The following is a 14,417-nucleotide window of genomic DNA, read 5'->3' on the forward strand; positions in this document are numbered from 1 at the left end:
CCCTCCCCTCGACTTCATACCGCCGACGGCTCCTCTCCACTTGGCTTGACGCCACGATCAGGTTAGGCTGCTGCTGATCTTCCTCAGATGGGGAATCCCCCAGCCCCCCTATGGTGATTTTTTTTCCTAACTGCTCATCTGCTGTCATGCCGTGGCTATCCTAAGCACCTCAAAAAGAAATTTCTCCTGCTACTTTTGCCATCAGTGGTGATTAAATACTATTTTTCGTTGTTGATGTGTGCAGCAGATGATGGGGAAAGGATCAAGCTGAAATTGCAGTGGCTGAGGTCAGTGTTATTTTGACATTTTTGTTCGTTGTCTCTGGTACTGCAACCAGTGCAAATCAAAGCTAATCTATTATTCAATCCAGTCTAGCATTTTTTTTAAACGTGGGACTTGTGTGAGAATTTGTTAGGGATGTTAGCAAGACAGCAACATAAAATGCTAGTGGATTTTGGTAGTGCCAATTGTCAAGCATTTGCTGTAACATAATATGCTAGGGTGCGTTTGGTAGGGTGTATGAAGGGTGCATGAGAGCAAAAGTTCCCTTCTCGACCCACGTTTGGGTGTTTGGTAGAGTGTATGAAGGGTGCATGAGTCCACAATAGCTTAACACAAATACACTAGAAGCATGCATGAAGAGGGGTGGTGAAATGAGCATGCATAAAAAGGGAACAACTATGCTGAGATGAGGACGCAACCAAACACACCCCTAGTGGATTGATTTATGGAACCTGTAAGATGTACAGTACTTGGTAGCATATAAGTAGGACAGAGACTGCTTTTGATCCTTTTCTGCATCTTGTTAATCTTATTACTGATTGGTTTCTTCTTTGTTAAGTCGCATTCAACAGTATGTCATGCTTCTTTTTCTTTAATGCTTTGAAAGCCATGTAACAACATACAATTTTCTTTTGCTGTAGGTATTGGCTCTCTGTTGGGGAAAAACGTTCAAATGATATGCACCTTATGACTGGGAGCTTCTTGAATCTGGAGGGCATCACCCCTGTTGATGATTCCAGATATAATGCAGAGGAAAGCGACACACGTGCTGATGTGGTGCCTGAGATTGCTGATGTTTGCTCCAATGCTCCTGAACGAGATGATCCACCTGCAGGCCTTATTATCAGCAGGTCTTCTGGACCGGGTGCACTTTTGCATCTTGGAAGGAAAAGATCATCATGTACCTCAGTTGAACATACATGTTCTAGGCGCCTTAGTAGCAACAGTCAGATGCCAGATTTCACAGTTGTCCAAGGCAACAACCTCTCACTCCTTGGTCAAATTGATGCAGATATAGTGGAAGCGGAATCTGAGTTTACTGAGGCTGAAGTGAGGAAAAGATACCTGAAGCATGTCGAGCCTCAGTTGTTGTCCAGAGGCCTCGTTCTCCCCGGGAAGCTGAGTCACAGTACAACAGCCTTTGTGCACCGCAGAACCCAAGAAATTACTGGCCACAGGCCAAAATACATGAGCATTCTCGATGTTATGGGACATGAGAAAAGAATGAAGGAGGATGAATGGCATTTCTTCCTGAAGGATATGATCAAGACAAGAGTGTACGTGGTTGAGAATTGGAGCTCTTCCCTTTGCCGTGTCGTGTCTCTGACGTATGATTATGGCATCGTTAGTCCCGATGAGGGTCCAGATGTGGAATTCTTCAAGGCGGAATGTGACGCAGCCTACTGTGAGAAGAAGCAGCAGGCTGAGTTGTCATTTTTTATCTTTAAAGGAAAGCAGATAATTCATTGTCAGGTTCATCATGAGGTGCCCTGCAGGTCTTCTGTGGTGGCAGAATGCTATGCGGCTGCTGCTTGTCTTATAAAAGCCAAGGAACTTGGAATAGAGAACCTCGTCATATACATGGACTGCAAAGATTCCCATGGCGTTTTAAGTGGTGAGCGGAATATTAGACCTGATGATGTAAACATGGGAGTTTTTCTGATGTTGAAAAAACATCAAAACGCCCTTGAAAGGGTGGTGCCTGTGTGGAAGGAGCGTGAGCTTAACCAACTCGCGGATGATCTTGTAACACTCGACCCGAGAACCACCCTTGATCCTATGTTCCCACAGCAAGCGATGGAGAGATGGAAGCATCCCCTGGAGGGTTATCCAGTGTTCAGATATAAGCAAAAAAACGAAGTTGAAACCATCACCAGAGGATTTGGTATGTATCTGCAGTTTCATATAGTTTCAATATAAGTGGTAGTTTGCATCATACATGGTAGGTTATATGGTTCATAGCTATAATCTGACAACCTGCTGTTCTGTTCACTTCAATCCAATGCTTGCATCTCATTGATTAGAGCATTTTTTATACCCTACCACGCACCATGGTCAATTTTGGAGGAACAACAAGTGTTTCTAGTTTGAGCGCTTGCCATTTGCTGCATCATCGACACGAAATAACAATATTATTAAACTGCAAAGCTTATTTTCTTTCCAAATCAGTGATTATAATAATTACTATAACATTTTATGTATTGTAGGAATTATATGCTTCTTTTTAGAAAATGAATCATTCTCCTCTTTAGGTAATAATTAGTTTGTTCAGCCTTCTGAATTAAACCAATTCAAGCTGTTCCTATTTTTTGATCATTTAAATGAGGCACTGCCATGTGAAAATATGTATTTGTTTTTGCTGCAAGTCTTCTCAACCAAGAAAACAGTACAAGCACATAAAATCCTACAAGAACGGAGCATTGCATTGACCATATTGTGTAATTATTATAACCAATATCTCCAAGAAGCAAAATATTTCCTACTTACTCATTGGGGTTATAAAATTTATATTGTTGGTAAATTTGATTGTTTGGCTGGCTTGCTCGATGGGTTTGATCCGGACGACCTGTATGTGTCTGCCATGAGTTTGCCAAAAAGCCCAAAGACCTCCAGTTGAAATTTGAGGAGTTCTTTGATGGACCGGGACGCGATGTGGTTGGAGGAATTACGTTCTTCCACAAGGGCAAGGAGAGTGATACTATGAAGAAGGACAAGGGAAGACGTCTCTCAGTTTGTTTTGATGCCAAGCTCTGGGACGTATCCTTCCACCACAATCTGACGGTCGTCCTATTTGCACCAGGAGAGGCTGAAACACTGGGGAGGCAACACAATCTACGAAAACTCAGCGCACTGGATGTCATGATGTGTCATGTGTTGCCACAGCCTTGGGATTAGAGAAAAGTCTTTGTAATATGCTAGCCACTGAAACTTGTTTTGGGAGCCTGTAGCATGTCGTGCCGTGTGATGGTCTCGAAGGCTAAGGGGTCTTTGGATTGTGACTATGTTTGCCATATTATTTTTGCCACACTTGCCTAAGTAGCCTAACTTGAGTTAGCTTAAATTGTTAGCCATACTTTGGCTTGCCTAATGGAATCTTGCCATATTTTTTCTGTCCATGATATGTGGGGTTTACTATAAATTTTTTTTTTTTGCCTTGGGTGTGGCTAGAACCAAACACCCACCTAACTTGATCAAACTTGCCTAAGGTAAGGTGTGGCAAAGTGTGGCAAGAGTTTGGGGAATGACGTGTTCTTGTGCGGCACCATTGACTTTGCAGTGATGACTAGAGGACCCAAATAGTATATTAGTAGCATTAGATTTTGGTTTTCAAATTCGCCGCGCCGCTGAGCGGCTCAGGTCTTCCCGACGGTGCTTTGTTGCACTACTTTTGTACTCACTTTGCTGTATAAACGCAAGCTGGCTTGGAACAACATTTCTGGAGCCCTTTGGCACCTGTTAGTTAACCACCTGAAGCTTTGCTGAAAGTAGCGACTTGGAACAATGTTTTTAGGTGCAGCTACCCATGACCCTTCGTTTGGCGCGCTAGAAACACACCGCGGAGATAAGTTTATCTACACACTAGTCCAATAAAGCATACATCTTGACGGCACAATGCATACATCGTGTTAGTGATCAAGCATACATCGTGTCAGTGACCAAGCATGCAGAAGCAGAATGTCACTCTCAGGGATCCAAACTAAACTTACGTTTTCATGAAACATAAATAGTAACAAATTTGGTCAGATGAAATGAATACGCCGAGTCTATCCGGAGTATCATAAAAGCAGTAACATAATTGCCAGTCCGGCATCACCAGGCGGCCATACAATGCTCTTACAAGCTGCAAAATACAAGCAGCAACTTAATTGCCAGTCCGGCATCACTAGGCGGCCATACACAATGCTCTTACAAGCTGCAAAATACAAGCAGTAACTTAATTGCCAGTCCGGCATCACCAGGCGGCCATACAGTGTACCAGCAGCCTCATCTTCCCATCTAGGAGAAAAATGCACTGAATGACTGCTCGCACCAGCAACCTGCACAAACAAAAACAAGATAGCGAGGTTCAGATTAAGAACTGAAGATCCATAAAAGTAAGTGATAAAAGCAAGAGGCCATACAGACTAAAACACAAGAAAAATAAGACACATGAATCTAAACTAAGCCTATCAAACAACTCGCTTATTTGCTTGCATGAGCTTATGTTGGACACGTTCAAAAACTTCAAATGGAAGGCCACAACTCACCACTCACACTTTAGTTGCCACCTTCAGGAGGATGGACGCAGCAGTACCAAAGAGTCTTCTAGATTGACCATGATCATTTGTTACTTGTGCAACTCCTACCAGCAGTGAAAGGTTGTGAATTTGACTTGGAGTGCTGTCCATTGAGCTACCCCGGGAGCGGCGGAGCTCTTCATAACCAAGTGCAGACCTAGCCGCGGATGCGCCAGTACCAAAAAGTCTTCTGGATTGACGATTGCTTAACAGTTGTGGAGCTTTTCCCAGCGAGGGAAGCTTATGGCCTGGAACTGGAGTAGGCACAGTAGGTCGACTGGCATCTGCTGTTGCATATGATGGGTACACCCGCAGAAAAGCCCGGGCCTGTAGCACTGATCTCCAATATGGGAAGAACTTTCTCCTTGTGAATGTGTTATCCCATCCTTTAGGCAGATACTTTTCCGCAGCCTGTCCCACAATGACATAAAGCATAAGCATCAGAAAACCAAAAAAACATCCATATTCAGCATCATCAGCCAACAACACTCGCTATTTGATATGGTATATGTTATTTGCATTATTATTGAACAATTTCATGTTTAAGCTATAGTGTCATTGTGTTGCTACGAATTATGTTTGTGGCAAGCTTAAGGAACATGAGAAGCTGTTGAACCAGCTTGATGCATGGGACAGATAAAGCAAGTGAAACATGCTTTGCTGTCCATTTCAAATTCCAAGTTGTTTTATCTTTGTCCTCAGTCAAACTTGTGTCATTTTGATCAAGCCTATAGAAAAATGCACTGTCAAGATATATCTCATGGGGTATATCTATCATTACATTCCTCTTCCTACGTCAAAAGGTTGATAGGAAACAGATACACTAGTCCCCGTCACATTGGCGTGACAGACAAATCAAAGTTCAAGTGCCATCGGATCGCAAATAGGCAATTTGGATATAGAGGCAGTTCAAAGCAATTGGAACAGTAAATTTCAGTGAATATTCCTCGGTCAAAAAATGTGATATAACACATTTCCCCATACAGAGAAAAATCCTAAAGATTTCTTTCTTCACCACAATATGAACTCAAACTGAATATTATGATTCAGACCGCTTCCACCAAATTCATGACCAAAACCAAGCAACATAATTTCAACAGGTCACCACAATACCACAAACACAAAAAAGAAGGTAAAAAGACCCGGAAGAATAGATGTTAGCACAAGAGTAATCAACTCCTTTATAAAAAAGGGCATCCATTCCTCTAACTACCCCATTCACATGGTATTGAAATGTAGGGCTGCTATACAAAGTATGCATTGCCCCATTCAAAGGATAAGCTAAAACATGAAACATACAGAAATTGAGGCATGTAGATAACTGCAGTGTAAACACCGCTGTGGGGACAGGTGGTGATGAATGCCTTGGGCAAAGACAGCGATTAGAGATGAGACCAGTTTTGCCTTTCTAATCAAGAGATAATATATTGGCTTCTATGTAACATCCTGTACCAATAGTTAACTAAAGAGTGATTTGATCCAACACGGGGACAGAGATTAGAGATGAGACCAGTTTTGCCTTTCTAATCAAGAGATAATTTTTTGGCTTCTATTGTAACATCATGTACCAATAGTTAACTAGGAGTGAAGATAGAATGCTCCAGTACATGTACTTCTTCCATTGTAGCACACGGATTATCTGTTCCTGTAACTCCCTTGGTTGAATTCATAAGCCCTGCTTTCCATGAAACAATAGTTAGGGTCCATGTTATTAAATCTGAAAATAATCACTTAAGCCCAACACACCTTGGTGGTATAACTCTTCATCAGACATTACGCAGCAGTTGTAAGGGCAGCTTCAAGAACAAGTGGAAGAAATAATTAGATAATCAACAAGATAAACAAAGTAGTTGCATAGAAAATTATAATAGGAAGCAACACAAGAGTATTACAGGTTCTTAACATCAACGATTTCTCCAGTTGGGCAAAACCCATACTCCTTGAGGATAGAAGAAACTCGCTCCAGAACCTCCACGTGGGGCACCTGCATGACGTACAAGCTGCTGTTACAAGATATAATAGGAAGAAAAAAGGTAAAGACAACGCATAGATAGCACATATAATGTGGCAATCATGTGGCCAATTGTAGCAGCGAGATGATGGAAATAATGGTTTGGAGGATAAACTTGCAATTATGCCATATGAGCTGGAAGGCAATAGAACAGTATGCCAACACTGTTATAAACATATATGACACTAAGAATAAATGTACTTGGTCCAATAAAGTACATAACAACATATTAAAATTTACTTCATTGACTCATCATGGCTTCCTTAAGCAAAATTTATTAGCTTCCACATGTATTGTAATCTCGCAATCTAGACACTTCACAAAGTGGGAGTCATGAACTGCATCTTACTTGTACTAGTAAGTGGTACATGCTACCAAGTGTTTTCTCAGAAAGTTTTCAAAAAAATCAGAATACCTGTTTAATTTGCCTTCCATAAGAAATAGATTAGTGTTATGTTCTACTCCCTCCATTCCTTTATATTAGGTGTATTTGTTTTTTGATAAAATTTCATAATGTAAGGTGCATTTCTTCTAATTTCACATAATTCCCTTGTTAGCCATCCAGAAAAAGGGAAGTATCTCTTTCCTGATTGTGTGTATCTCTTCTTGTAGCAAAAGAAGGAAAGTATCTCTCTGGCGATTGCATGTTTATCTTATTTTCCTGGAATAACTGATTTACTTTCCACTAAACAAAGATTTGCCAAGGGTAATTTTGTCCTACCTTGTCTATAATTGTGTGCCTTGGTCACCATGCCAAAACTAATACACCTTATATAAAGGAACGGAGGGAGTAGTACGGCAGACATGATCCATACTGCTGTCATCTCTCTAAAGCCTTAAGGACAAGGGATACGGAGGGTTCTGAGGCCATCTGCGGACAGATGATGTAGTTACTAGTTTAGTTACATGAAAGAAGAATTTGAAAACAGTAAACTGATATGCTGGGGATACTGGCTGGGATGTGAGGCTGTGAACTTTGCAGTTGTTGGTTTCTTTTAATGGAAAGGGAAACCCTTCTATAAAAAAATCATTTCCTGTGTAGATCAATGCCAGCAAGCCATAGTGAATGAAGTAGTGTCTCAACAAACTGTATTAGAATCTTCCTCTCTTTTCTCCCAGTGTATCTCATCTGAACTTGACATGATCTATCATTTATCCATGAAAAGCCACTTGTTTACGCCTATAAAACTGTCTTTTCAGGAAGATAGCACGATGCTAATTGGTCCAATTAATGCTTTATTTATTTTGCCGAGTGGTGCTAATGCAGGATATCAAATGACCGGTGCTTGAAAAAATAAGTGATGATGGGTTTTGCGATCCAAAGAAGTAAAACCATTACCCTACAAAGCAGCAATATATGTTTCTTTTTTAAAATGGATCAAGCAGCAAGATATGTATGGTATATATAGCTTTATGAAAAATTGCTTCAAGGACCACGCAGCTTGATTGCTTTAAAAGTACATGTGCAATCACCTACATGTATTTCCGGTGCGGGGAAGGGCACTTAACCATCTCCGCTTCATTCAGCCAAACTGAACCTGCCAATCAAATGACTCAGCCGATGTACAGCCTGCTTATAACTTATAAGCGCATGCCAAACCGCCAGCTTCCTGTCACGGCGAAGTGCGTGTGTCTCTCTAGTGAATACCAACCCAAGCATAGTGAAATGCTGCTGCTATACGTATGTACACAGGGGCAGTGGCGGATCCAGGAATTGAACATTGGGTGTTCAAAAAACAAAAATCCCACCCTAGCAGTGAAGCCAATGGTTCATGGCAATATAAAGTTTTCAAATCAATGGCCTTCCCCTTGTTTTCTGATGCTATATTGCCTACAATTCAAAGACAGTGGCCTCATTCTGTCACTCAATTCGAAGGTCGACTAATGAAATCAATCAGATCAGCAAAATGACATGTACAGAGCTATCTTTCTCTAAATCCAAACAGAAGCTACACATGTACAGGTCAACAAATGCAATTTCAGAATGAAACTTTGGAGGGGCTTCACCTAATCACCTTAGGGTTGGAGATTGAGTTTGTTGGCAGCTGGAACAAGACCGAGACGTGCCCCATGATCCCCGGCCCTCAACGACGGCCGCCGCGCCGCTCATCGATCCCCACCGTGCGAACAGTCTATCCTGTAGCATCCCATCTGCAGCGGCGGGCATGGCACTGCACGGATCCATCCCGTCCGGTGTCGGCGGCTTTGTTGAGCTCTCCCTCGCCTGGCTCACCATCGGCACCGAGCGCCGTGCCGCCGTGCTCCGTGCTCGCCCGACTCTGGTGGATTTGGACCGGGCACAATCGTTTTTTTTAGGCAAAGACCGAGCGAAGTAGTTTGTGGGCTCAAGGGGCTGGTTATGCTCATGGACTGCTAGGCATGTTGCCGATGGGCTATTTGCTTGTCGGCCACAAGTGGGCTACTACATATCGTATCTCAAGCACGTAGGCTACGATTTTTGTCATGCTCCTATATATATGATTTTTTTTGGCAGAAAAATTTGGGTGTACATCTGTACACCCATGACCAATACTGGATCCGCCCCTGCACAGGGGATTGTGCTCCAGTGCATATCGGAGCTGACCGTGGCATTGACGCCTTTATTTATTTAGCTATTAGCTACTCCGCATGGGCCAGTAAGGCAGTAAGCACGGCAGGTCTTAGTTCACTTATGGTGTAGGCTTGTCAGTCTAGTATGACAGGGCACATTGCTCTGCGCGAATGCAATCCGTGGGATGAAATAAATACGGCTGATGTTGCAGGGATTCGCTCATGTTTTCACCGTCTGATTCATTCAATCGATGGGTAGAACTGCTCAGAATTTAGCATGAAGGGTAAAATCAGATTCAAAAACTGGTATACTAAATGGGGTATAGATATCTCTAACGATTAAACAATTCTTCCTTTACTCAAATCTCAACTTCATAAATTAAAGAGATTTTTGCAAAGTACATGGAGATACTTTTCTGAAACAAAATCATAACATAGAAGTCTGTTAAACAAACAAGTATTGTTGCTTTTCTCTCAATAGACATGATAAGTACTAGCATTCATCTTGCCACAGTTAGTTCATGATCTTTCAAAGACATCTTCTATAATATAATTTAGATACTAAGGTTTAAGAACTGCAACTACAATAGACAAGAAAGGGGTACCTTTGAATGTGCCTGAATGTATGCAGAAAGGGCTTCACCAGCTTGGGAAACAATATCAACAAGCAGGCCCGTAAACTCCATAAATATTCTCTCTTCCTCACGCAGCTTCCGTGTATTTGTATTTTTGTTCTCCGATCTTAGGGTAACCAAATGTCTCACTATATGGCACATGATAATATCAAACCCATCACGCTTATTATTGCCGTTGCGTTTGGAGGAACAGCCCCCACGGATTTGCGCTTGAGCTGACAGAAGCAAAACTGCAGACTGAACAAGTTTTCCATCCTTCACGTAATTCCATATCTCATCAACTAGATTATCTGTTCTTTCTGCTAGCAGTCTAACCGTATCCAAAAAGATTTTCTGTAAAGCAATCACCACATAAAAATAATCTTAGTGCCTTTAAGCATATGTATGCAAATAAGTGGTAAAGAACAATTTCCTATTTATCACCTCAATTCCTCCCATCAAAGTAACTACTGGAATGGGGATAATCTTCAGGGCAAAAAAAAAAGCTGAACGGAATAGAATTGCTGACTGCAAGCCTCTAAAGAAGAATATTCAACAACAGATGGATACATACAAAATATAAGAACAATTCAGTATCTGGCAACTGAAGATGTAATATTCTAGCCCTTTGGTATCATTATTAACTTATTAACAGCAATTCATGATCTATGACAATACCGAAGCTTCCTTTTATTTATAATGCTGCAAAACCACATTGTCTAGAGAGGGAAGTGAAACAAACCATTTCAGGCATGCATAGCAGATGGATAATCTTGTAGATATAATCCCGATGGTTCTGGTATGGAAATAAATTATCCTCCAAATACTTATGCAGGCAAGTATTTTCGACCGCAACATGGAGTGGGAGTAGGTTCTCAATGATGTTATCCCCGACTGTGCGTACATTGGCTGATGCACCATGACGAAAGAGTAACTTGATCATGTCAACAGAAAACCTTTCGGCAGCTTCATGGAGCGGGAAGTATCCATATGGGTTAATGCAGTTGGGATTGGCATGGTGTCCATTGAGCCTTGGTGCCTTGCCCTCCAATATAACTTTTGCACATCGTAGGGCATCATAACTGATCATGTAAGTTAAGGTTTGTGAGGTGATGGTATGTTTATATGCCATACCCCGCTTGCTCACCAAAAAGTTGAGTAAGCACCGGACGCTATCCTTCTCTAAGATGGGCCACAATTGGGGAGATAGCTCATAGAAGACCGCGTGTAGCGACTAAATCATGCACAGTTAACAAAAGGTGAAAAGGGATCAGTTATCCCATTAACAAAACACAACAGAATAAGCAAAATCCTGTTGACGTGTATTTTGACAACAAAAAACATGTTTTTCAGTAGACAACTTGAGTAGCCATAATAATAATAAAGGATAGACACTAAGCAATTAACCAATACGGCAAAACTGAATTTTGTATAAGGCGGGAAAAACCTTAGGAGTAGGATCTTGGGTGATTATATCATTTGGCATGGACCGGGCAATCAAAGCATATTCTTGAAAAATATCCTGAAAGAGATAATGTCAGCGACAGATTATATCATTTGGTGGACTTGGCAAACAAAGCATACTGTTGAAAAATAACCTGAAAGAGATAATGTCAAAGCCAGCAATAAAAAAGAAAATAGAAGGGCAAGGAAGATCATAGAGATGGATAGTTACAATACCTCCTGAATCTTCTTGAAATCAATTTTAACAGGAACTTTAACAGATGGGTCCTTTAAACTGGCCCTAAATTTCACTTCCATCGTTCCTTCCTCTGAAACAAGGATGTTTAATCTCAAATTCACACTCCATAAAAGATTACAAATTAACATTGTAGGTAGTATGCTGTAGAACAAGCAATGGTTAAACAGTGAACCCAAGACCATGAAGGGAAAATGGGACCTTATATTTCAAATGAAACAGTCAAGAAAAAGACTGCGACAATAAAACGGGGCGCAACAAATTAAGCTCGGTTTCAATCAAAATTTGAGATTTTGACATGAGGAACACCTCCAGATCTGAGGGCTGTGACTAACAGCTATTGACCCCGACTTTAAAGTAGCAACAGATAGCTTCTCACCATAGAAATAGGTGTCCTGATTCACAGATCCTTTCCAATAAAGCGAGACGCAACAATATACAGACTCCTATAGGAAACAAAACAAAAAAGAACTAGTGCGGAGAAAAATCAAAAATTGATGCCTTACCACAGTCGAATTCCGACATGATTATGCCGAATGTGATGAAGATTGAATATCCCAGTAAGTCGAACCAGATCTCCGGGTGAGGGGCTGAACTGGGAGGCGGTGGAAGGTAGTCACCCGAGGGCAGCCAGGGGTTCGCGGTGGCAGGAGACGGAGTGAGCTAGGGTTTTCCGGAACCTCAGGCTGACTGGATGAGTGGCTGGAAACAATACCAAGGTGTTGAAGGGGGGAATATATGCGGCCCGGCAGCCTGAAGGCCTGATTTTGCTGACAACCTCCCGTAGGCCTTGCTCTCGCGGCAGCATAAACTTTTCCGCACCGACGCGAAATGGGCCGGTCGACTAGCAAGGTTCCCAGCATACATTCTCTTCTGGATTTTAAGTTGGTTTTGTGGCCGGTGTTATTCATTATCTTTGGTTTTCTCTTTCTCATTTTGTTACGTTTTTTCCTTAAATTTCCTTTTTTTATTATTCTCATGTATTTATTTTATCTTATTTTTAATTACATGATTTCTTTAAAATGCAAAAACATTTTTGTAAAATCCATAGAATACCTTTTTACTTATATGAATAATTTATTTATTTCTACTTCTTTTTCTCATTTTAAGTGCATGACCTTTTTTCTGTTTTCTTTTGATTCACCTTTTGTTCATCGTATTTCTAAAATGTGCATGGTGTGTTCCAAAAAGGTATGCCATGTTTTAGGATAATATTTAGCGTGTATTTTAAAAGATGTTCAATGTGCTTTTAGAAAATATTCATTGTATTTCAAACAATCACGCACTTTAAATAATGTCATTGTGTATTTAAAAAAAATGTTCATCGTCTATATAGGAAACTAGAAAATACCCCCCATGTTGCTACGGAAATCGATTGCCATATATTTCAGTGATTTGATTGTATGAAACATGCATAGTTGGATTAATAATACATAACTTAGACAAAAAATGAATATTATATATTGTATTTAATTATTGTGTAGTCAAAAAATATTTTGAATATAAGTGGCATAATATAATGGAAAAAATCATGTATGTTGCGTGGACCTTTGATGAGGTGGCATGTATGGTGTGATGGGATGTATGCATGTAAACCTGGGAATGGTTTGGATTGGAACCGCAGTTTCAATTTGGTTTCTCTACTGAATCCTCTTTGGATGGGTTTAAATGGGCTGAGCCCCTAATATAATCTGGTGTGGTTTGGGCTTTAGGTATTATGGATTAGTCTGATTCAATTTGGACACCTACAAATCGGTCTCAAACAGTTTCAACTCGTGGATAGAAACCGGTCTCTCGACCAAAACTGTACGAGACCAACGCCCCTAGCCTCGACAGTCATTGCCATGCGGTTAACACCCGCCGGGCCGTCGGTCGTCGCCGCCACCAGCTGGAGCTCGCTCATCTCTCCTCCAGCTTTCCGACCCTTGAAGCTGCCCGATTTTAGTTGCCTCCAACGTCCCAAGGCTCGAGTCGTCGCCGCCGCCATGGAGCTCGAGTCTGTCTCCGCCGCTGCCATTGGTTTCGAGTGTCGAGTCGTCTCCGTCGCTGCGGGTTTCAGTCTCCTCGTTGGCGTCCAGAGCTCGGCCTACAGGTTCTACCTCCCGCCCACACCGCTTCCCATAGAAAGATTCCTAGATGCAATTCAGAAACTCCACACCCGCATATATGAACTAGTCCACGACACCTGCATATATGGACTTGTCCATGGTTTCAATCTGTGGATTCAGTCCAAAAATGGAACCGGTTTTGGTTTGGGTTGGGTGAAAAACAAGTACAGATTGGTTTGGTTTGGATTCTAGCAGAATTTTGTTGGATCGAGTTGGTTTGGATGCTGCCCGTGGAGTCACGTAGTTTGGGCTGGCTTTAGTCTGGATGATAAACTATTCACACGCTTATGTGCATGTTGGGTTCTACCATAGGATGCGTCGACTGCAAATTAAAATTTTCCTACGCGCGGAACACCAGGAACATGCTACGGGAGATAAATCACAGTTCGTTACCACTAGACGCGCAGTGCCGTGCAGCGGAAGAAGAGTTGGGGCAGGGCGTCCGCGTGGATCGTCTCCTCCTCGTCCGATCTCCCTCGAACAGCCGGTCGTCGGTTCCCACGTACAGGTTCGCCGGAGCGGCGTAGGTGCACCGCCTCTAATGGTATCCGCGCGTGCAGGAGGAACGTCGTGCGGCGGACTGCTAGGTCCGATCACACAACCGGCGGCGAGTGGAGGTGTCTATTAACACATGCAAACCCTAGTGACAGCGCCGAAGCGATCAACCACATGAGTGTGCCGCACCCCACTTTATATAGGCGTCCGTCGAGGGCTCAACATTTGGGCCTCGCATAGACCCTAAAGCCCATAAGTCTACTCGGCCACAATCCGAACACAGCTCGGATCACATCCGACCAGTGTCTTCGGATCCGACCTCGTAGGTTCCTTCCCTTAAGCGCGCGACCCCTTAGGTTCAAGCCGGCTTGGTCGCAGTTC

General features: G+C 42.2%; 2 protein-coding genes across 5 annotated transcripts; one reads left to right on the forward strand and one right to left on the reverse strand.

Moving 5' to 3' along the window:
- Positions 1 to 6: 6 nt before the first annotated feature.
- On the forward strand, positions 7 to 3,396 carry LOC123145531 (uncharacterized). Its single transcript, XM_044564963.1, has 3 exons — positions 7 to 61; positions 245 to 287; positions 924 to 3,396. Exon 3 carries the CDS (start codon positions 961 to 963, stop codon positions 2,200 to 2,202), a length of 1,242 nt encoding a protein of 413 aa, XP_044420898.1. The 5' UTR covers positions 7 to 61; positions 245 to 287; positions 924 to 960; the 3' UTR covers positions 2,203 to 3,396.
- A 575-nt stretch (positions 3,397 to 3,971) lies between these two features.
- On the reverse strand, positions 3,972 to 12,171 carry LOC123145529 (uncharacterized). Of its 4 annotated transcripts, none has more exons than XM_044564960.1 (10): positions 11,940 to 12,171; positions 11,415 to 11,506; positions 11,182 to 11,256; positions 10,477 to 10,968; positions 9,726 to 10,088; positions 6,452 to 6,543; positions 6,306 to 6,355; positions 6,173 to 6,234; positions 4,537 to 4,970; positions 3,972 to 4,319 (listed from the first exon to the last, which is right to left on the reverse strand). In XM_044564960.1, exons 1-10 carry the CDS (start codon positions 11,956 to 11,958, stop codon positions 4,235 to 4,237), a joined length of 1,764 nt encoding a protein of 587 aa, XP_044420895.1. In that variant the 5' UTR covers positions 11,959 to 12,171; the 3' UTR covers positions 3,972 to 4,234. The 4 variants fall into 4 exon arrangements, with proteins under 4 accessions (XP_044420895.1, XP_044420894.1, XP_044420896.1 ...); XM_044564959.1 differs by having other exon boundaries at positions 6,167 to 6,234; XM_044564961.1 differs by having other exon boundaries at positions 4,530 to 4,970; positions 6,167 to 6,234; positions 11,940 to 12,170.
- Between the last annotated feature and the right edge of the window lie 2,246 nt (positions 12,172 to 14,417).

The sequence above is a fragment of the Triticum aestivum genome, chromosome 6D (assembly GCF_018294505.1).
Source record: "Triticum aestivum cultivar Chinese Spring chromosome 6D, IWGSC CS RefSeq v2.1, whole genome shotgun sequence".
NCBI lineage: Eukaryota > Viridiplantae > Streptophyta > Magnoliopsida > Poales > Poaceae > Triticum > Triticum aestivum.